General features: G+C 42.8%; 1 protein-coding gene across 5 annotated transcripts in view; it reads right to left on the reverse strand.

Annotated features, from left to right (window-relative positions):
- Positions 1-23,929, reverse strand: part of AMOT (angiomotin) — a 73,859-nt gene that overhangs the window by 44,138 nt on the left and 5,792 nt on the right. For 2 of the 5 annotated variants that reach the window (XM_062183834.1, XM_062183830.1), the window contains 4 exons: positions 21,149-21,217; positions 18,401-18,532; positions 10,843-10,991; positions 7,165-8,098 (listed from right to left, as the gene is read on the reverse strand). In XM_062183834.1, the coding sequence (XP_062039818.1) occupies positions 7,165-8,036 (872 nt within the window). In that variant the 5' untranslated portion in view covers positions 8,037-8,098; positions 10,843-10,991; positions 18,401-18,532; positions 21,149-21,217. Of the gene's footprint in view, positions 1-7,164; positions 8,099-10,842; positions 10,992-18,400; positions 18,533-21,148; positions 21,218-23,929 lie in introns of those variants that run through there. The other 3 variants (XM_062183833.1, XM_062183832.1, XM_062183835.1) reach the window with 3 other exon arrangements.

The following is a 23,929-nucleotide window of genomic DNA, read 5'->3' on the forward strand; positions in this document are numbered from 1 at the left end:
GACTATCGGTTCTCTGCAAAGACTTTTACAATCCTACCATGACTCTGCTGGACAGACAGAAGTGTGATCTCAAGACAGACGATCTCCAGGCACTTTGAAAATCTAAGCGATGTACAGCTATGTTCTCGTTGCTCAAGTCTACACATTTTAAATGATTCTTCCACATGGCAAATTTCATGTCATGTCACTATTTTAAACTAAACCTTTCCTGACATTATGAATGTGATCCAGTACATATAAAGATTCAAATTCAGCAAACAGGTTTCACTTGCCCAGAAGGAAACAACAAACAGATGTCCCCCAAAAAGGTCTCATCTTGCTCTCTGTAACTTCTTGTGATAATTCATCAAAAAAGTTACAAGGATATATAGGTACTTATTATATTAGAGACAACAAATAATCATGAATTCCAGTTATGAAAAATTGAATAATGCCCACCAACAATAACAATATCAAGACTGAGAGGAAGTTACAGGCAATTTCATGACACTATTTTTGATGTACTAAATGAAAAAATCTAAGTACCAGAAGGATCATGAAGAACTGATTTGGTCCAGCCTTGTCATCAGATAGAAGGGGAAACTGAGGCCTAGTGAGAGGAAGTTAACTGCCAAATATTAGGAGTATATTAGTAGTAACACCAGGCTAGAATACTTCTTTCCCAATTCCCATTTTCTGGCTCTTTCCCCTGCCATAATACACTGATTTCTGTGCATTGATGTTTAGATTCCCGGCCTATTGCTCCGAGAAAGTTCCAGGAAGAGCACTTTGGTTATATTGTTTAATGTGGCTCTCTCATTTTTGTCCCTAATTATTAGATACAGACTACTAATACCTAGGTACAAATAATTCTTACCTAATGACTACTAGCCATTAAGAGAAACAATCAGAGTAGGCAGATGGATTACTTCCTCCATCACCACCATCAGGAAGAAAATCTGTCAGTGTACACTGAAGACAAAAAGCTTGCTCACCTCCATCCCATGCCCAACTAACCTCATATGCTCCCCATGTCCCATGGACACTTGTCCTACCAGTTGATATTTCACAATCCAGGGAAGACAGATGGCTAAGAGCATGGGATTTGGATCCTAACAGAGAAAGTTTGGAGACTGTTCCTGCTGCCTACCAGCTATTTAACCTTACTCAAATTACTTAATCTGCATGAGCCTGTTTTATTCCTGAGATTGCAAATGAATTGCAAAAATACTGGGATCTTCTCATTTTTTAACTGAAGAAGAATTACAGTCTCCTATCCACCTCCCAGTGAGACAGGTTGACCTTATTAGTGATTTTACTTGTGGGATAGCCATTTAATCTTTGCATTAAATTACATAAAGTTCATGGAAGAACTGGGACAAATGACAAGGAGCAATTAACTTTTAACTGGAAATCCAGACACTAAAGCACATGCCTCCCACATACACTCCAGTTACTGTTATTTTCCATTTACTTACCCCTACAAGACAGCCCCACTGTAAGGACATTCTACATCTATAAGATCACTCCAAACACTTGCTCATGGATATGCAATAACCTAGATGTTAACAAGAGCCCTCAAAACTTCACAAACTCTGAATTCATGTCCTTCAACTCATTCTATGACTCTGATATACCCACATTATTTAAATTTCATACATGTGTCACTATAAATAATTACTGAATACTGATACAAACTACTTGGGCACAGAGGAATTTATATGGTACTCATGATTACCATTGGAAAGTTGCCTCCTTACCTAATCTTTATCTCCAAGAACTCAAAGCACTCATCAAAAGCCTGGGAGCTGTTCATAAACTGATTTGTTGAAGAGTTCCCATTGTCTATGCCATGGATCTTCAGTATCCTCACAGCTAAACATGGACAATGTACTCTCTTTCCTCTAAGATTAAAAGCTATTAAAATGTCTATATATCCCTAGAAGGAAAATAAAATGTCCTAGGATTTGCTGGGAACTTCTGTATCTCTTCAACAAAAGAGAGGAGCTAAAATTCCATGTTGTTCAAGCCAGCTCTCAAAATTTAGAAGACAAAGTCACTATATTTATCTTCATCTTTTGTCCCAGGATTTTGACACCCAAGACCTGCAAGTTGTTCTCGGTTAAAAACACCCAGTTCTGAACTGGGCTTTCTCCCCACAGTTCCCCTGGGGCCCATCAGGCAAGCCAGGCTTCTCTCTCAAACAGACTCAGACTCGGCCTCAGGCTTCCCTCCTGCCTGGAGGCTGGGAGGCATCTCCATGCCCCCACAGCACACAGCCTTTCCCTCCCACCGGCCTCAGGAAGGAGGAGACCAGAAAGGAGGTCTCCAGGGTCAGAAAAACCTAGGACAAAGATAAGCAGAGACAAGGCAGCTGCCCAGCAGTTCCCCAGCCTGGAAAAGGAAGTGGATATCAATGCACTGAGATGTTAGGACAACCAAGGCAATCTTGTCACTGGCAGATAGATTTGCAATCAAGCAAGAGCCTGGGCAGTTGCAGAAATAGAGAAAGGCCTGCAGTGAAGGAACACCATCTGGGCTCCACCACCCGTCTAGCACAACAAACAGGACACTATTAACACAGGAGACAGGTCCCTTTGAAAAGCGGGGACTCAGGGACAGGAGAGGGAGAAAATGGGATGGAATATCAGAGGAAGCAAAAATACACAATAGTAACAGTAAAACCCATAATAATAAAAGCAGCAATCAGGTGAGCAGCTTACTCTCCAGGTCCTTCCACTGCACAGCAGCTGGACTGCTCCCCACTGACACATTAACCAGGAAGCACAAGTCACCCACAGACAATAGAATCACGTGTCTCCTGGAAGCTCTGACTGGCCTCCCTGCTCCTTCCCTCCCTCCCTTCATCCTGCTCCTTCCTTCCAAAGAGGATCAGTGCTCTGCTGAAAAGGGGACTTGGCATACACACAAAGGCCAGTGAGGAAAGTCACAGTCCTCCCAGCGACAGCTATTGGGGATGCAAGGGGGAAGTAAAAGTTGGGTCCTCCCAGCTGACACAGCACCTAGCACCCTTGTCACCTGGAGGGCTGGGAGCCCTCATTCCCCCCTGCCACATACACATGTGCACACACACTCTACATCGCTGGCCCATTCGTGTGCAAACCCACACACACACTCTCACCCGAGCAGTTGCCAACGACCTCGTTGAACCCAGTTTCCTCTCACCACAGAACCTCTGCTGCCCACAGACACTGCGCCTTTCCTGGGTTCTCTGAGCGTGAGCTTATGAGTGCTGGAGTGGCTGCAAACACCAGATGGTTTCTCTTGCATAACCAGCTCGGCTCTGAACTAGAGTTGGGCCCCCTCAGAGGCCACAGCACAAGGATTTCAAGAAACCACAGATCTGGGCAGGATTTCAACAATTGAAAGGAGGTGGCTGCTTTGTAAACAGAAATGATTTAATTTTTAAAAGTAGTTGATAAATGTATAAACCCAGCATGCAAAAAAAGGCTCAGCACTTAGGAAGACAAAGATCCAGAAATTTAAAAATTCTTCGGATGGCTTGGCCCTGCTTCCTTTCTGGAGTTCTGGGCATTCAAGGTATTTATTTTTCAAGTGGGGAGGAGGGAATAGGGAAGATGAAGTAATCAAAGGATTGTTTAAAACTTTTGTGTTCATTTTAACAGCAAATCTCCAGCATTTCACCGCATTTCTAAAGGCAAAGTTTCTTTCTTTTTTTTTACAGCAATTTGCCCCCAAATTTGCTTTTCATCCTGATCTCTAAATCGTGGATTAAGAACTAGGACTAACAAGAGCAAGCAGCAATTACTTTGAAAAATACTCACAAACTATAGGAGGGATCATCAAAAAGTTCATGACAAAATGCATATTATGAAAAAACAGTGCATGGATTTCAAAGATTTCTGCATCAGGGCAGTCATTTGACACAGTAATTAAGCTGCTGCCAGGACATCAGCAAACCATGTCAACATGCATGAGTTAGAGTCCCAGCTCTGCTCCAGATTCCAGTTCCCTTCTAATGCATGCCCTAGGAAGCAACAGGTGATGGCTCAAATACTTGGGTCCCTGCCACCCACATGGAAGACCCAGATTGAGTTTCAGGCTCCTGGCTTCAGCTTGGCCCAGCTCTGGCTGTTGTAGGTATTTGGGGAGAACACCAGCAGATGGAAGCTCTCTTCCTGTCTGTGTGTCTTTCTGTCTCTCTCTCTGCCTATTAAATAAGTTAAATAAATTTAAAAAATTTAAAATTGTACCAAAGTAAACTTATCTTTTAATTCCATTTTGCATGTTTGGAAATATACTTGAATAGCTACTTGATTAAAGGGTGGAAAAAAAAGAAAGAAAAATGTGTCATCACCTAAAAGCAGTATGCTTTAGGAAAGCAGTTCAACTACCTTCCTATAACTAATAATTCATCAATGGGTGCCATTTCCTCATGCAGAATCTGCAGAAATTTCACATCCAGAATTTGCCTGATGGAGACCCAAATTTGATACAAAGCATAATCCAACTAACACCATTTATGTTTGATTATTCATCAAGTACATTAAGCACTCTGTTCCTCTTTCATAAAGAAAAACTGTTACAGCCAATGTCTTTTTGAAAATATTGATCATAGTTCAGGGCCAGCGCTGTGGCACAGTAGGTTAATCCTCTGCCTGGGATGCCGGCATCCCATATGGATACCAGTTCTAGTCCCAACTGCTGCTCTTCCCATCTAGCTCTCTACTATGGCCTGGGAAAAATGGCCCAAGCACTTGAGCCCCTGCACCCACATGGGAGACCCGGAAGAAGCTCCTGGCTTCTGGCTTCAGATCAGCCCAGCTCTGGCCCTTGCAGCCATTTGGGGAGTGAACCAGTGGATGGCATACCTTTCTGTCTCCCCCTCTTACTGTCTGTAACTCTTCCTCTCAAATAAAAAACAAATAAAATTTTAAAAAAAAAAAAGAAAGCATAGGTCAGCCTGGACTCTTGCTCTAGAGGATAGAAAAAGAGTGATCCATTGATAACTTATGAGGCAGGAGAAAACACAGCTATCTTTCTAGAAAACAAATACAGCTAAATCACTCTGGTTGGTTTAATCAATACAGAAAGGGAAAAAAAACCCTCTTTGTCTCCTTATTATCTAGGAAGATCAAAGGGTTTTTCCATCTATCTTCAATCACTATAGGAGTCATAGCAGATCACAAACAATACTGGTGAATGACTTCTGAAAATTGCTTTCCTGGGAAGGCAGGCCACGCAGTAAGTGGGGTTTTAGCTTCTGCTTCATGCCACAGCTTACACACTCCTCTCACAAAAGGCAACAGACAACAATCAATCGAGGCATGGAGGGGGTCCCATAGACTCTCCCATACTAATAGGAAAAATAAGATATTTGCTCTCCAGCTTCACTGCCATTTTGCCTTCTTGAATGGGCTTCCACTAAGCCTAGTTGTCTAGCAGGCCAATCCACTGTGGATCTTCTGTTTCACTGGGCATATGGAAGCAGGGATCTTGCTCTCATTGACAACTGAATGCTCTGGGGCCGGTGCTGTGGTGCAATGAGATAAAGCCTTGGCCTAAAGCGCCGGCATCCCTTATAGGTGCTAGTTCTAGACCCAGCTGCTCCTCTTCCTATCCAGCTCTCTGCTATGGCCTGGGAAAGTAGTAGAAGACGGCCCAAGTCTTTGGGCCCCTGCACCCATGTGGGAGACCCACAAGAAGCTCCTGGCTCCTGCCTTCAGATAAGTTCATCTCTAGCCTTTGTGGCCATCTGTGGAGTGAACCAGCAGGTGGAAGGCTTATCTTCTGTGTCTCTACCTCTCTTCTGTAACTCTGTCCTTCAAATAAAATAAGTCTTTAAAAAACAAAACAAAACAAACAAACAAAAAAACCCTGAATGCTCTGTCCCTTATCCAATTTCCTGTTCCAAGACACTTTATCAGAACTTAAGCTCCTGCCCTTTGAAGGCTATCCAGAGGTGGTTGAAAAAGGTTAGGAAATCAATCTGGATTAAGGTGGGAAAAGGCCTACACTGGTAATGTTAGGGGTGGAGCCCAGAGTGAATTGCATCAGGCTAAAAAATGGGACCTGGAGGAGGAAAAAATGAAACCCAAGAAACCAGGTGCCTTCTCTCACCTTCACCCTACTCTACCCACTGAATGCTTTCACTCCTGAGGAACCTGAGGAACTTTAAGCCGAGAGATTCTTTCCCAAATGAGCAAGGAAGGGACAGGAGGTAAAGGACTTCAAATCTTATGGCCAGCCATCCTTACACATAGAAGCAGGGCAGGAACATCATACAAATTTGCCATCACTGTTGGCCAGTTAAAACCTTTTTCAATCGCATATACTGAAATACTTCTCATCAGTGACATCCAAATACTAACAATAGGAGCAATGAACGGAACCATGGAATCATCAAGTCTGGTGAGTAGAGCAATGGGGCCATGGGCCTCTGAATAATTAATTAATAAGTACAATTCAGAAGAACTGGATTTATGAAGAAAACAGAAGTCATGGTGATATTTTTCTTCCAGCGTTTTAGCATCTGTAATAAGTTTCTCATGGATGTTCAAAAACACAACAGGCAATAATAAAACTCCAAAGAAGAAAGATGAAGCAGTCCAGACTTCATGAACTGAAAGGAAGTACAAGGCAAGTAACCTGAGTGTGCACAGATATATTTCTCTCCACTGTAATATCTGGGTGTTTGGTGCCCAAAAGAATCATAGTAATTCTAGAGAAAATTATAATGTATATGCAACAGACAGATTTGTTCATAAAAATTAAGGTTTTTTGGAGGAAAATATATGGAAATGATGGGAAATTTCACTCATTCAAGTCCAAGATAATTTGCTTCTGCTTCTGAAGGAAGGTCTTAACTCATAAGAAGAAAAACACTAACCCTTCCTTTAACATCCCAGGAGACAGGACAGCAAGTAGCTGTTGAAATCATGATTTGTGCTCCTGTTCATCTACTGGGTTGTTGAGGCTATGCTCAACCCATAAAGTCAAGGAAATGTTAACATGGGGCATATTATTGCTGCAGAGGGTTGAAATGCAGATTGGAAGGCAATTTGTGAAGCCAGGGGAGAGCCATGCATTGTAGGGTCTGTTATACCAAACACCTGCCTGTTCTTTCCCTTAAGATTCCCAACACACAGCAGAAGCAGTTGGTTGGGGTGATGTCAGGAAATGACAGAAAGGGAACTCTCTTACCTGGCTGCTCCATACTCAGGGGGATGCTGATACCTCATCAGTTGCCCCTCTGTTCTCCCTGGCTGGTTCAGGCGATGCTCACTATAGAAGTGCCCTGGCTCTTGGGCCTTACACACTACAGACTGGGGTGGCATGCCCTTGAAGGGATACTCTGGTGGGGGGCCTCGGTGTTCCATGCCCTTCAGGCTATGCTGGTTGGGAGGCGGCCCTTGGGCCTTGTAGAATTCACTGGAACTTGTGGGATTCTTGTAGAGGTCATTGGGTTGTGGTGGGGAGAGGGGAGCACTGGTAACAGGTGGATGGGCCTTAACTCCGCTGGTGGCCAATGACATCTGCATTAGTCTTTCACTTAAGGAGCGGACATGGCCTTGCTTAAGATCTCTGAGTCCTTCATCCTGGTGCATCTTCCCGGGATTGAGCCGCTGGACTGATGGACGCCCCTCAGTCCTCATCTTCTGGTTGGTGACTCCTGTGACATAGAAGGCAGCTCCAACACTGGCATGCTGTTGTCCCCGAAAGTATTGGGACTGGACCTTGGCTTCTTCATAAGTTGGGAGTTCTTCATTATTCTGCATTCGTGGAGACAGCTGTTTCTCCATGATAATGTTTTCTGACTGGATTTCCTGCCCCTGGGGTTCCTGTCGAGCAGCGTGAGCCACAAGCTGTTGATGGTGCTCCTGGGGACTCAACACATCATTCTGAGGACCTGGGTTCCCAGGACCACTGGAGAAAGGAGGGCCATTCCCTGTAGCCTGCTGATGTATGGCAAGCAGGTTGCGATTCTCACTAGGATTGCCATAGCGAAGCTGCTCTTGTAGCAGACGCTGCAATACCGTGGTGCCTCCACTTGGCTGTTCTTCAGAATTTCTCATCTCTATTGCTGGTGGTGCCTTGTGAAGAGAGAGAGAAATTGGGCACCTGGGCTGCCCTTGACCTGGGAAGGGGAAACAGGAAGCTTAACACTCAATTGATGGATAAATCAGTCATTTAAAAGGGAAGAAAATGGGCTTTTAGGGTTGAGGATTCCACTATAGAAATGAAATGCAGAATTGAATCTAGAATTAACAGATTAATTATTGGGAGTTCCAGTATATAGCATTGACCTGATGTGGAACACAGAGGCGTAAGAGCTTTGTACCTATTCTTTCATTTTTAGCAGGAATTACATATTCTATCTAAGTTTCTGAGGGTTAGGGAAACCTTCAAGGGTCACGTTGGGTGATCAGAGTAAGCAATTTTCCAAAGGTTCTTATACACAGGGTTCACCTTTGTGTATTCTATTTAAATTTAAAACTGTTATGGCTGTGGAGGTAAGGGCAGGACAGCAGAATTTGTAAGGCAGTGCTACATGAACAGGAACTATAAAATGCTAAATGAAAACTAAAATGGGGTGGCCATTTAGCCTAGTGGTTAAGATACCCATATTGGCTGGTGCCGTGGCTTAACAGGCTAATCCTCCGCCTTGCGGTGCCGGCACACCGGGTTCTAGTCCCGGTTGGGGCGCCGGATTCTATCCCGGTTGCCCCTCTTCCAAGCCAGCTCTCTGATGTGGCCCAGGAAGGCAGTGGAGGATGCCTTGGGTCCTGCACCCGCATGGGAGCCCAGGAGAAGCATCTGGCTCCTGGCTTCGGATCAGTGAGATGTGCCAGCCGCAGCGGCCATTGGAGGGTGAACCAACGGCAAAAAGGAAGACCTTTCTCTCTGTCTCTCTCTCACTATCCACTCTGCCTGTCAAAAAAAAAAAAAAAGATACCCATATTGCACATCAGAGTTTCTAAGCTTGATATCTGTCTCCAGCTCCTGACTACAGCTTCTTGCTGAGATGGACAATGGGAGGCAGTGGTGATGGCTCAAGTTGTTGGGTTCCTGCCTCCCAGGTCAGGGACCTAGATTGAGTTCAGTTCCTTGCTTTGGCCTGGCCCAGCCCTGGCTGTTGCAGACATTTGAGGAATGAACCATCAGGTGGGCACTTGGCTCTGTCTCTCTGCCTCTCAAAAAGAATTTAATAGTTTAAAAAAAATGAAGAAAGCTTGCCTTACACCAGGTAGAATTGACCCCTCCTTAATGCAAATCTTTTTCTCGGCACTCTGAAACATATTTTTAAAAACTTTTTTGTAATGTCCATTTTGACTCCTTAATAAGAAAAGGACTGGGGGCAATTATTACTGGCAAAGTTTCTCTTTTAGTCATTCAGGAATAGTCACTCAGAGTTTTTCATGTTGTTATTGGGTAGGAGGAGCTTAAAAGTAAAACACCTCTTTCATTTGAAGTGCGCCTTTGATAATATTAGGAAATTGAAAAATGAGAATGACATCATTCTGAAAGGTATGAATACCATATCCACTCACCACCAGTACCACCAATTCTTCTAAGGAAATCACATGGATTATGGATTATGGATTGAGTAAAGTAGGTAACAGTAGTAAGGCAACTTAAGATTTGAATTCTAATCATACTATTGGTTTATGGAATAACCTAAATAATTGATTCCTCTTTTCTTGACTTCTATCTTCCTATCTGAAAAACAAGTAGGCAACCTATCTCTCTCTCTCTCTCTCTCTCTCTCTCTCTGTGTGTGTGTGTGTGTGCACTAGATAATGCAAACTTATTAAAGGTTCAAATTGTTAAATCAACAACAGGAGTCACTATGCACTTGCTCCCCATGTAGGACCTCTGTCCTTAATGTGTTGTACTATGAGAATTAACAGTAAAACTTGTCTTCAAACAGTACTTTATACTTTGTGTGTCTGTGTGAGTGCAAACTGTTGAAATCTTAGTATAGAGTTGATCCTTTGTATACAAAGATAATTAAAAATGAATCTTAATGAAGAATGGGATGGGAGAGGGAGTAGAAGGTGGGATGGTTTGGGGGTGGGAGGGCAGGTATGGGGGAAGAACCATTATAATCTAAAAGTTGTAGTTATGAAATTTATATTTATTAAATAAAAGCTTTCTATAAAAGTCTGGAATCTGTCATGTTACACACTGAAATTAAATACTAACATTCGATTATGAAATTTTCACTAAGGATCTTAAGTAATTGGTGGACATGCTGTCACATGCAGAGTCACCATAAAGGTCAACCTAACCACTCTCAAGTTTCTAGATGAGTATTTTGGAATACTGGCTCCTAGGCCCCTATTTCTAAGATACTAAACAGCCTCAAATCTCTCCAGAATCATGAACCCTTTTGCTTTAACCATGCAGGGGATGACCAAGAACATGCATATGCCAGATGGAGAAAGGTCATCTTCTTTTTAACTTCTTATAGATTACTGTTACTTCCAGTTGTTTGAGAAATTCCTTCCCATGGTTAACTCTCCAAAGATCCTTTTTAAATACCATTCATCATATTCTTTTGGGAAGTGTAATGCACCAACCACCAAAGGGCTGAGAAACCTACCCTCTAGTCCCCATTCCCTCCCTCACAGTGACCCTCTAGGACTCCTGTATTTAGACCGTCAAAATGGGATTTTCTGATAGGCTGACAGCACTAACATAACATCTAAGTATCTTTGGGTGCCTGAAACTACTTTATCACTTCCAAACCCCTCCTGTCTGGCAGGAGGATGCAGACACTTAGCCGCCCAAGACCCCAGCAAGAATACACCACCCCCTCCCAAGCCACATCCACCCCACCCGGCACATACACACACAAACACAATTGGTGGTTCATACCTATTTCTGCTTTCTTTTAGGCGTAAAGCCTTGATCAGGATAGGGAATTCTTTCTTATGAGCAGCTCCAGAAACCGCAACAGCAGATTCCCTCTGCCCTAACACTCAGGAACAGGGTAAGCGCCGCCAAGAGTTCGACCACTGGTCTCTCTGAAATGTTCGGGAGGGGGAGGGAGGGAGAAATAAAAACGTCGTTTCTATTTTGCCACCAATGGCCAGTAGTTAAACAAACCAGCGTTTCCAAGAGAATAACTCCTTCTCCCATGATGCTTGGCTTTTAAGTAAGTGGCAGAGTTGATCTCCACAAAGGCGGGAAAGAAGCCACACTGTTCAGCAGCTGTGTTCATTCAGGAGGCCATGCAGGTCCCCAGATGATGGAAATGCTCAGGTCTGAGCCTGGAAAGGATTGTTCTGCTCTAACTTCAAAACCCCATAGAACCATTGATGTCATTCCCATTTCAAATAGTGGATGATGACAAAAGCCATTACCACTGTCAGCTTTAGGGAGGCAGCCTTTAAATTGCTGTCAGTAGCCAGACAGGTTATTGAGGCTCCCAGCCCCACATACCAGAAGGGAAGGCAGTCATCATAAAGCATGTTTTGAGTCAAAAGAAGAGCACTCAGAGAGGCTCTCAATTTGACTCTCTCAGTCTTGGATAATCAGAAGAAAAACAACACTTTCAGCCAAGTGATTATATTGCATGCTGACTACTTCAGAAATTTTCCATTCTCAAGATAGACATAATGAGGGCTTACAAACACACACAGAGTTCCTGCCCTCATGGAGCTTACAATCTGATCATCTTATTGATGGCCCAGCCTTCCTTGCTGCAGTCAGAAAGCTGACTGCCCTTAACTCAGAGCAGCAACCCTTCTCTGAGCAGCACATACCAAAACTGGCTTGCTCAAATTCCTTCTGTGTCCTTGTTTCAGCAAAAGGAAACTATTAGACTCACATTATAAATGCCAGATGCAAACACCCAAAAGATGTGGATTTGAGATGTCCTTATTTTTCAACTTCTTCTGTGACCCTCTGGAAAACCATGCAAGTCCAACCAAAAGTGTTATAAAATTCAATAGTTTGTGTTAGGTGAGAGGGAGGCACACGGATCAGATTCCTTTCTTGTGTCCCAGCCTCGCCATGACTCATTCAAATCACTTAAAAAATATTAATCTGCACCAGAGAATCCTTCTGAGGAGCAAGGCAATGCAAAGGAAGCACACATGTATCTCTGTATTTTGGGATCATGTCCAAAACATTCAAGTTTAAAAAAAAAAAAAAACCACAAAACCACACAGTGATTAATTTAACATTATTTCCTTGCAATGTTGCCAAAAACAAAGTGAACAGATATAGAGTGAACAAACACGGAAATTTGTCTTTCCATCTTGTTTGGGCCCAAGGTAAAATCCCCATTCAAAGCACAATCATCTCCAATCTGCAATGTAATTATTTAAGGGTTTCTCCCCTAATTTCAAAGCAGAGGAACAACTTTTAATTGGAATCAAAGTAAGACTGTTAACAGAGTTATGGTAAATAACCACCATGCTTCTATTGTCCAACAGAACAAAACATTTGTCTTTTTCTCAACTGAAACACCAGAAAACAGTCCAAGGCTTTTAAACTTGAGCCCCTGGAGAGAAATCACTATGTAATTCTTTTCCAGAACAATCTAAATTCTTCAATGTCAATTGTGACTGGTTTTCTCCTGACACCTAGCTCCTCCTTGAGGAAACTGCTTATGCAAAGTCTTTGCCTCTTCCCTTAACTTTGTTCTTTCTCCCTCATATCCTCTTCAAAACCCAAATCACTTGTTGTCCATGGGACACAGACTGTTCCCCCACCCCCATCCTTATCATTTTCATTTTCTGTTTCAAAGAGGAAAATAAATCAACGTAAGAAAAAAGATTTGCTGAGTCCTCTCCAGTTTACTGATGTTTTTCTTAAAAAACTTCTATTCATGTACATGTGAATAGTCACATAAGGAGGAAAATACTACTCATTTATTAGAAAAATGAAAGGCAAAGATTTCTTATCTCATGCTCAAGAACTAAAATAGTATGAACTCTATAACCTTTAGTCTGCCCACAGCTTCAATCATGCCACTGCAAGGGATCTGACATCATCTTGAATCAATATAATAATCTTGTTTCTCCTGAACATACAGACTGTCCCTGAGGATATCTGATGGGAGAAGAAAGGATATCCCTGCTTCTGTCTTTTAAAAATGCAATCTAAGTCTACATAGTCAGCTCTTCTGGAAAAACAACTCTGCAGCAAGGCCAAGCTAAATTCTTATTCATTTATAGTCACTGACCTATCCAAGTATACCTGGGAAGTTAAGCCAAGACACTTAGTGAGAACCCAGATGTTTCCCAAGCCAAGTCCCAGAGAATCAACATTACAAGATTTCCAGGACAGACCATATTCTCACCCTTCAATAGATTTTGCAATATCCCTGTAAGATTTTGTCTCCGTTCCTTCCTCTAATGCCTCCTCCCATTCTGCCCCCTCCCCTCACTCCACCAACCCTGATGAAGAATCTAAGGCTAGAAAATTTTTTCTCTGTTAAATCTTGATTTACTTCTTTCATACAATTTTATTCCCAGCTGAATGGAAATGAGCCAGTTTGAAATTTTCTCTGTAATTATGTCCATGTGTTTGTGCATAACACACACACACACACACACACACCTTACAATCTCTCACAGAAAGCAAGAGGCCACAGTCAATCCTCATATTCTGTCAGGTCAATCCATATTGTATCTAGAAGTGGCCTAGAGAACACCTTTCCCAACAGTATTGCAACTCAGGCCACTAATTAACTTTGCGGGTAAGAAACAATGGTCCTTATACAGGTTATCTCTAAACTTGCAGTGGGTTGAGCAATCTAAGAATCATGGTTAAGAGCCTAGGCCTAGGGTGATACTGCCCAAGTACAAATTCAGGATTTATGACTACTAACTGGCCTCAAACATGTCTCTTGATCTCCCCAAGTCTCAAGTTCATCATCTGCAGAATAGGGATGTTGGTGCTTAATAGGGTTGTTATAAAGATGAAGGGAAATAATCCATGTAAAGTAATAATCATTGGAGCCGGACACATAGGAAGGGCTCAATAAAGTTAGCTATGACAATAATTATTGTTTCAAAGTAGCATTTTTCTAGAAGGTTGCAGCCATTTTATGAAGTAAGGTTGTTTTCTTAAAACAACTTTGTGGGGCTGGCATTCTTTTTTTAAGATTTATTTTTATTTATTTGAAAGTCAGAGCTACACAGAAAAGAGGAGAGGCAGAGAGAGAGAGGTCTTCCATCTGATGGTTCACTTCCCAGATGGCCGCAACGGCCAGAGCTGTGCCGATCCGAAGCCAGGAGCCAGGAGCTTCTTCTGGGTCTCCCACATGGGTGCAGGGGCCCAAGGACTTGGGCCACCTTCTACTGCTTTCCCAGGCCATAGCAGAGAGCTGGACAGGAAGAGGAGCAGCCGGGACTAGAACTGGCACCCAAATGGGATGCCAGCGCTTCATGCCAGGGCATAAATCCGCTGTGAAGTGGCTGGCATTCTTGACGTCAGCAACGCCCAGCCCTTGCTATTGCAAAAATTTGGAGATTGAACCAGTGGATGGAAGATCTCTGTCTCCGTCTTTCAAATAAAATGAAAATTTAAATTTTCAAAATTAAAGAAAAAAACTTTATTTGCAATTCAGTATTCTGTGTAAGGATCCTCCAGATCATTCAAAAGTCAGAAGTAGAAAGACTCTTGGGAAACTATTCAGAGGTCCAATGCACTCTCTCCATAAAGGAAGATACCAGGGCCTCAAAAGGGTAGAGCCGGGATCAGAACACAGATTTTATATTTTATATTATTAGCTTGCACATGGAAGATGCTTCATAAGTGTTAAACTGAATTGACTGGTTTTAAGACACTGAAAATTTGTCTCAATGCTACAAGTAATTTTCCAGTTACATTGGAAATAAAATGTTAAGGGCAGAAAAGAAAAATCCAAAGAGGTAACAGGAAAATGTTTAGCTAGATGTATGGCAAAAGGATCTTACAAAATCTTTATTTAGGCCAAGATGTGCAAGTCATTCAGAGAGTTAACACAAACTTCCACTCATCAATATTTTCAGGCCCTTGTTCTTGATCTTGTCAGCATCATGTCTGCTTGGCATTTGTTCTTACTTAACTCCAGCATTAGCTTAAGAAAAGGCTTAAATAAAAAGGAACTAGGCCCAACTCTTTGCTCCTATTGCTACATCTTTCTAGATTAAGTTGGAAAATTATTTTAAGCACCACAGCAAGGCCCTGCCATTTCTTTAAGATTTATTTATTTATTTATTTGAAAGTCAGAGTTACAGAGAGAGAGAAAAGGCAGAGAGAGAGAGAGAGAGGTCTTCCATCTGATGGTTCACTTCCCAATTGGCCACAACGGCCTGAGCTGTGCCAATCCAAAGCCAGGAGCCAGGAACTTTTTCCAGGTCTCCCATGCTGGTACAGGGTGCAGAGGCCCAAGGACTTGGCCGATCTTCTACTACTTTCCCAGGCCATAGCAGAGAGCTGAATCGGAAGAGGATCAGCCGGGTCTCGAACCAGTGCCATATGGTATGCCGGCACTTCAGGCCAGGGCATTAACCCGCTGTGCCACAGCGTCGGCCCCAGCCCTACCATTTCTGTATCATACTGAACAAGAGTATGAGAGACCATTTCTAAGATGATAACTCAAAGGCTTGGTCAATTTTGGTCCCAGTTTTACTTGACTCTGCTCTGAAGCAAATAGCTTCAACAAATAAATAGGTGGCAAAGGGGATCCACCCTGGAGTGAACATCAGCAGTGAAATACTGTGGTAGCAAGAAGAATCTTGTTGCCAGCTCCCTCTGCCACAGCATAACATTCATTTCAAAGGAGGACTTGACCAATAGTGTCACATCCCACTTCTCATTGCCTCAGGAAAAGTGTAAGGGATCCATGAAATCAGATTGAGCAGAAAATGAGGAAAGTTTAAAAACACACCTAGAAGCTGCCCACTTAACCCATCTTGTGACTCCAATGACATGTAACCCATTTTTATTTGCATTTTATTTTGCAAATAACAGTATGAAGATATTTATAATAAACTTACAAATAAATTATAATCCTAGCATTTCCAGAATCATAAACTATTTCTTTTAGTTTTCCCTATTTGTTTTTGTATTTTTACAAAGCAACAAAATATTAAGGCACATATGATTGTGGATGCTACATTTTTCTATCACAAGCACTTTCTCCATGTTGTAGCAAGACTTCATTAACAAACATTGTAATGGCTATGTAATAGTTATTAAATGAGTGTATCAAGATTCATTTATCCATTCTCCAATTAAGACATTTAAATGGCTTGCAATTTTGTGCTAGTCTAAATAATGTTACAAAAACATCTTTGTGATTTAACCATTTTTTAAAAATACTTTGGATTATTTCCTAATGACAGAATCCCAGAAGTGAAGTTAATGGGTCAAGGAGCCTGAATGTTTTTAGACAACCCAATGAAAAAATAAAACTAGCAACACACCAAAGCCCCATGAAATCTCTCCCTCACTGGGATGAAAAGTTCTCCTGCTTCCATTTCTCTACCAGGGCAGAGCAGGTCTCTGGGAAGGAAAGAAGCCAAGAGAAGCAGTGTAGTATCCCAGTGCCTTGCGAAATGACAGAGTGGAATGCAGGCTCTCCTGTGAATCCAGCTTGCATGCACTTGCCCCAAATTGCCACCCAGCCAAGAAGCTAATTAGTAAAAGCATCAGGTGGGTGAGAACAGGTTCATGGCCTGTAATGGCTTATATCAACTTTCATTTTTGCCCTTGGAAAGATCTGACAGTCAGCTTGAAGACATTCAGTTCTAGTGATCTGATCTGTTTCATTATGAAAACTGAACATGTTCATATTCAGATCTTAAAGATTTTGCTGTATAGAATGAAGCTTCTATACATGACCAACAAGCTTGTATGTATACCTCTTTCTTCAGCCTCAGGTTATCAGGCACATTTAAGGTTAGCCCAGTTTAATATTATATGACTAGGCACCACCTGCCTTAAATGGTCATTTGAAGACCTGACCATGAAAGCCATCCACTCCTAAGGTAGTAGTGATTCTTTTTTTTTTATTTTATTTTATTTTTTATTTTTGACAGGCAGAGTGGACAGTGAGAGAGAGAGAGAGAGAGAGAGAGAGAGAGAGAAAGGTCTTCCTTTTTGCTGTTGGTTCACTCTCCAATGGCCACCATGGCTGGCGCGCTGTAGCCGGCGCACTGCGCTGATCCGAAGGCAGGAGCCAGATGCTTATCCTGGTCTCCCATGGGGTGCAGGGCCCAAGCACTTGGGCCATCCTCCACTGCCTTCCCTGGCCATAGCAGAGGGCTGGCCTGGAAGAGGGGCAACCGGGATAGAATCCGGTGCCCCAACCGGGACTAGAACCCGGTGTGCCAGCGCCGCAAGGCAGAGGATTAGCCTGTTGAGCCACGGCGCCGGCCTGTAGTGGTGATTCTTGGCCAGAGATGTCCCATCTTGGCAAAAGCAGACATGGCAAACATAAGGGTACTTCAAAAAGTTCATAGAAAATAATTTAAAACTTATTTTGGTGCAAAATTTTTTGAAGTCTATGGATAGTTTTTCCATAATGCTCATTTGCCATGAACTTTTAAAAATGCTTTAATTCATTCAGTTTTTATTTCTTTGAAAGGCAGACAGTGACAGGCAGACAGACATACACACAGAGATCTTCCATCTGCCAGTTCACTCCCCATATGCCTGCAACAGCTGGGGCTGGGCCAGGCCAAAGCCAGAAGCCAAATGGAGAGGAGATCCAGGACTCTAAGGCATTCCCATATGGGATGTGGAAGTCCTAATCAGCATGTCAACCATATCTACTCAGCCATGAACTTTTTATAATGTCTACTCCTCCATGAACTTTTTGTAGACCCCTTATAAGCATGGATTTCAAAAAATTTTGTACCAAAATAAACTGATCTTTTAATTCCATTTTTCCAAGAATTTTTTGAAGTCCCCATGTATTTCCTTCCATGGCTTCTTTGCCAGAACCCCTGGAAAAGGCAGTTTTGCTTTTCACCTTCTCTGTGAAGGTTTTTCTGGAATCATTATCCATCTTTCCTCTGCCCTCAGTTCTTCTTACTACGAAAAATTCTCTCTTCTCGGTGATCCTACTGAACTTTCCATGCATCTCAATGACATAATTGATCACAGCATAGTTCCCACAAACATTTATTGAATACTTACTGCAGCCAGATACTGTTTTGTGCAGGCCCTGAGGTGAAAAAATAAAATAAAATGGAACCCAGTCTTCAAAGAACTCCCAGTGAAGCAGGGGCATCACAATCCACCGGGAAAACAGAGATAAGAGAGGATATCTCTGATAACACAGAGATCTATACAAAAGATTGGCCTCCCTGAAAAAATTTCCCAGAGGAAAAACAAATCTATGTGCTGAGATGATAGCAAAGAATTTTGTGACCACCTTGATGTCAAAGATAGATTGAGGAGTAGATATTTGGCCTAATGGTTGGCATACCTGTTAGGATGCCTGTGTCCCATATCAAGGTGCCAGGAATTAATTCCCAGCTCTGGCTCCTGACTCCAACTTTCTGCCAGTGCAGATCCTGGAAGGCAGCAGTGATGGTTCAAGTGACTGGATTCCTTCCACCTATATGGGAAACCTGGATTGAGTTTCCAGCTCTTGGCTCTGGATCAGAATAGCCCTGATCATGGTGGGGTTTTGGGGGAGTGAGCCAGCAGATGGGAGTTAGCTCACTCATTCTTTCTGTCTCTCTCCCCCCTCTCTCTCTCCCCCCCTCTCTCCCCCCTCTACCCCCCCCCTCTCTACCCCCTCCCTCCCCCCTCTCTACCCCCCTCTCTACCCCCCTCTCCCCCCCTCTCTACCCTCCTCTCCCCCCTTCTCCCCCCCTCCACACCCCCTCTCTCCCCTCTTCCCCCCTCTCTCCCCTTCTCCCCCCCTCCCCCCTCTCTCCCCCCTCTCCCCCCTCTCCCCCCTCTCTTCCCCTCTCTCCCTCTCTCCCCCTCTCTCCCTCCCCCCTCTCTCCCTCTCCCCCTCTCCCCCTCTCCCTCCCCCCCTCTCTCCCCCCTCTCCCCCACCCCCACCTCCCCTCTCTCTGCCATTTGAATACATTAATAGTTTTTTTAAAAGCTATACCTTTTGGAGTCATTAGCATACTGATGACAGGTCTTAAGAATTGGATGGTCTAGGCAGGTGCTGTGGCTCACTAGGCTAATCCTCCATCTGCGGCGCCGGCACTCGGCACCCTTGGTTCTAGTCCCAGTTGGGGCACCGGTTCTGTCCCAGTTGCTCCTCCTCCAGTCCAGCTCTCTGCTGTGGCCTAGGTGGGAAGTGGAGGATGGCCCAAGTCCTTGGGCCCTGCACCCGCATGGGAGACCAGGAGGAAGCACCTGGCTCCTAGCTTTGGATTGGTGCAGTGTGCTGGCCTTAGCGGCCATTTGGGGGGTGAACCAACGGAAGGAAGACCTTTCTCTCTGTCTCTCTCTCTCACTGTCTAACTATGCCTGTCAAAAAAAAATTGGATGGTCTAGACAGAGAACAGAACCCAGAATGAAAGTAAGTACAGAACTCCCCCCCAAAAAGTGATCAATCAAGGATCAGGCACTTTGCAAATGTGAGAGTGAGAAAAAAATTATTTCTCCCCACACACTTTCAATCTGGACCTTAGAATATATTGCACCAGGGATTGAAGTCTGCAATACTGAGAGAAAAAAACTTAATGCTTGATTTTTAAGCCTCTAAATGCCCAGGCAGAACATATTGCAATGGATTGAGCCCAATATGAAAATAGAAGCTGCTAAGCTGTGAGATCTTAGAAGACATGGGCTGGGTTTGTGATTTTGCAGTGCATATGAAAGCATTTTAAAAACTTTGTGGTAGATGGGGGCTGACATTGTGATGAGGCGGTTTAAGCTGCCACCTGCAATTCTGGCATCCCATATGGGCACCATTTCGAATTCTAGCTGCTCCACTTCTAATCCAGGTCCCTGCTAATGTGTCTGGGAAAGCAGCAGAAGATGGCTCAAGTACTTGGGCCCCTGAAATCCACATAAGAGACCTGAATGAAGCTCCTGGCTCCTGGTTTCAGCCTGGCCGAGTCCTGACCACGACATCCATTTGAGGAGTTAACCAGATCTCTCTCTTGCTGCCTTGCTCTCACTCAGTTGCTCACTCTTTCTCCCTTCCTCCCTCCCTCTTTTCTTTCCTCCCTACCTGTATCTTTGCCTTTCAAATAAAATAACTAAATCTTAAAAACAGTTTGTGGTGGGGGTCAGCCTTGTGGTGCAGTGTGTTAAACTGTCACACATAGCACCAGCATCCCATACAGATGCTCCCTGCCAATGTGCCTAGAAGAGTAGCAGAGGAAAGTCCAGGTCTTTGGGCCCTTGCACCCATGTGGGAGATCCGGAAGAGGCTCTTGGCTCCTGCCTTCCGACTGACCCAGTTTCAACTACTGTGGCCATTCGGGGAGTGAACCAGTAGATGAAAGATTTATCTCTGTCTCTCCCTCTTTCTTGCTGTAACTCTGCCTTTCAAATAAATAAAATACATATTTTTAAAAAATTTCGTGGTAGAAAATATATTGAAAGATAACAGGGGCCAGTGATGTGGCACATCAGGTAAAGCTACCACCTGCAGTGTCAGCATCCCATATGGTCACTGGTTTGAGACCCGGCTGCTCCACTTCCAATCCAGCTCTCTGCTATGGCCTGAGAAAGCAGTCGAAGATGGCTCAAGTCCTTGGGCCCCTACACCCACGTGGGAGACCTGGAAGAAGCTCCTGGCTTCGGATCGGCACAGCTCTGGACATTGTAGCCATTTGGGGAGTGAACCAGTGGATGGAAAACCTCTCTCTCTCTCTCTCTCTCTCTCTCTCTCTCTCTCTCCCTCTCTTTGTAATTCTGCCTTTCAAATAAATAAATACATATTTTTAAAAGAAAGATAACATTATTTTGGTGCAGAACAATTTTTTTTGAAATCCATGCCACAGGACATTTAAAGTTTATGGAAATATGTACCACAAAAAAACTAGATGGATTTCAAAATTTTTTGCACTAAAATAATTTGTACATGAACTTGAAATGGTCTTATATATATCCCAACACCTAAAACATTAACTGACACATAAATGTGCTTAATAATTACATCTTGTTGAATAAAAACTCTCTAAGACTTTGCTGAAACAGCAGGAAATGAAAAAGAATGAAAGACAAGGAGTAATAACAACAATAATAATAATATTACCTTTAGATTCTCAGTCTTCTTTCTAAGGAGTCAAAAGTTCTTTTACTTCTGTTTTCTTTCTCAGCTACTCTGTGTAGAAAGAAAGGCAGTTGTGATTAATTGTATTTATAGCTGGAAAAGCTGAAGTCCAGAACAGATAGTTAATGAAAACCAATTTGACCAGAATTTCATATTGTTCACTGGTACAGCCAGAATCAGAACTCGGGTCTTGTAACTTCCTGCCTGTGCTCAGTTATAACACCAAACTTTCTACAGATCTGCCTATCCAGTTTTTAAGAGGCCAGTTCTCAAGAGAAATTCATGAGTAAAGCAAAAACCCTGGGAACCTCAACAAATCTTTTGAGCAAGAGTACCCTGAACCTAGAAGAAAATACCTAAGCCATTGCCCCATGCCCACATTGGAACACATGGTTAAAGGTAATTCCAGGTGGGGCTTTGCTAACATAACTGGGAGTTCCCTGTTTTGCTGTACCCCTTTGGAAGGCAGCCCCATCTACCTTCAGTCTGTTTTTTGTGTCTGAGTAGGGCTCAGGTGCTGACTGCAGGTGTGGTATCCAGCAGGTGCATGGACAGGAGCCAGTATTTCATATCTTCATACCGAAGGGCCTGAGTCACTCTCCCAAGGCAGAAAGCAGCCCCTCCTCCTGCTGCTGACTTGCAAGCACAGGGAAGCTGTCTTGACTGAGCTGCCATTGCAACACTGAATCTAGACCTTGCCTTCCCAAGAAGGACTAGGGTGAGATCAATTAAACTAGAGATCACAAAATGCAGCTAACTTTCCCACTAGCAGAAATTAGTGTGAGAATGGCAAGAGACATAGCAACAAGGAGAATATATGTACAGAATGACCGCCTGCTACAAGCTATGGTGCAAAGGAGTTCCACAGCAGGTCTGTATTATCTATTTACTTACAGAACATTTATTGCACTGCAAATGGCCCTGAAAACTCAGGAGCAAGAACTTATCCATCTAAAAAGTTGGAGAACAGCAGAAAGAACCTGTTAGGTATCCTGCACTCATGTTCTCAACACAGCTCTCTTTTCCAAGGGACAATTGCTTACCCTGGTCACCCAGAGCACCTGGTCAGAAAACTCATCACATTCCCCTGCCTAATGGAAGCCTAACTGGCAACCTCAGGCAGGCAGAATGTTCTTGGGGGTTAAGGAGGTCATCAATATTTTCTTAGTTCCAAAAATTGTTTGCTTTTAAAAAACAATTTTCTTCCTTCAATCTCTCTCTCTCTCTCTCTCTCTCTCTCTCTCTCTCTCTCTCTCTCACACACACACACACATACACGCAGGAGGAAGGGGAAGGAGGAGGGAGGGAGGAAGAGAGAGGGAGGGAGAGATATGAGAAACTAATTGTAGAAGGAAATAAAATCAAATATAACCTTAATGAAATGATTTATGATTCATTGTATTTCTCCAATTCATTTGGAAAATTCAAATTAATATACTTTGTTTTACAGTCTGTGATTTAGAAAGTAAAACTGAATACTAAACTAAAATGTGATCACTCTATATAAACAAAATGAAACAAAAATATGTACTGAAAATCTAATGTAATAAAGAGGAAATTAGATTTCTTCAAAATATGCAATCTAAATAATTTCCCCATCTGTGATTTTTATCTTAGTTTGCTATCACATGGAAAGAATGTCACTAATTCAATGCAAATCCATGCCCCTTGAAAACACCAAAATGAGTAAGGGATGCACTAATTAGCTTCCTAATGAGGAAGGTTTTAATTGAACTATTCTATAACAACCTTCAAAGTTTCCAGGGCAACTTCATAAAAGGATGTCAAACCTGGCCCATATTTTTATCCCCTTAAAAATGATTCTCAATGCACAGAAACACAGAAAGCTGATTTCTCTTCAATGCTGTTAACACTCAGGCCACTACATTTTCTGATGTCAGCAATCCCCTTCCCACAAATATTCCAAGTATGCACCACCGTCATTCTCCTTTCAATTATGTGGTTTCTCTGCTCCTTTACTGATTGAGTCCAGGCCTCTGGGATAATGAGAAGCATGTGCAGGGAAAATATGCTCTTAAAAAACACATACATCAGTTTCATCTGCATTATAAGGGGGGGGGCAGATCATTTGTTCATATCAAAAGGATCAAAATGTGAAGTTTGCTGTGGGATATAGAGGGGAAAAAGTAAGATCAGCATCGTTGCTTAAAGTTGGGGGTAGGCAGTTATTGTGAACTGACATAACACCAATGAGAGTAAGGAGACTCCCCTCCCCAAATCCACCCTTTCTAGCTTGGCCACATTTATATTTAATGTTATCTTAATGTTGCTTTGGGGGGTATTTAAGTTCTGACATACACATGGAAATGAGCCACGAATTGTACAGCAAGCATAAATATTCCATCATTAATAAAAAACAGCTGTGCAAAAAAACACTATAATGGCCGGGTTTCAGTTACTGGCTATCATCAGTATGTGTCACACACAAATATTACTCAAAACTTTCTTCCTCAACACACACACACACACACACACACAAAGAAATTTTCTTTACTCTTTTTAATATTTTGGAGGAGCTTTGACAAACTCACTGATTTCTACGGCACATTCCAACTCATGTCTCTTTATGAAACTATTTTTCTTCACCCTGGCAGATGATGGAATTCCCTTATTTGCACCTCAATTTACTACATAACATGAAAATTTTTTTCAACAAGCTGAAGGGGCCAACAATACAAATGTTGGGTCAATCTTAATTATACTCAATAAGGCAATGGGGCACCAAAGGGCACTGTATGTTAT

The sequence above is a fragment of the Lepus europaeus genome, chromosome X (genome assembly GCF_033115175.1).
Source record: "Lepus europaeus isolate LE1 chromosome X, mLepTim1.pri, whole genome shotgun sequence".
Taxonomy (NCBI): domain Eukaryota; kingdom Metazoa; phylum Chordata; class Mammalia; order Lagomorpha; family Leporidae; genus Lepus; species Lepus europaeus.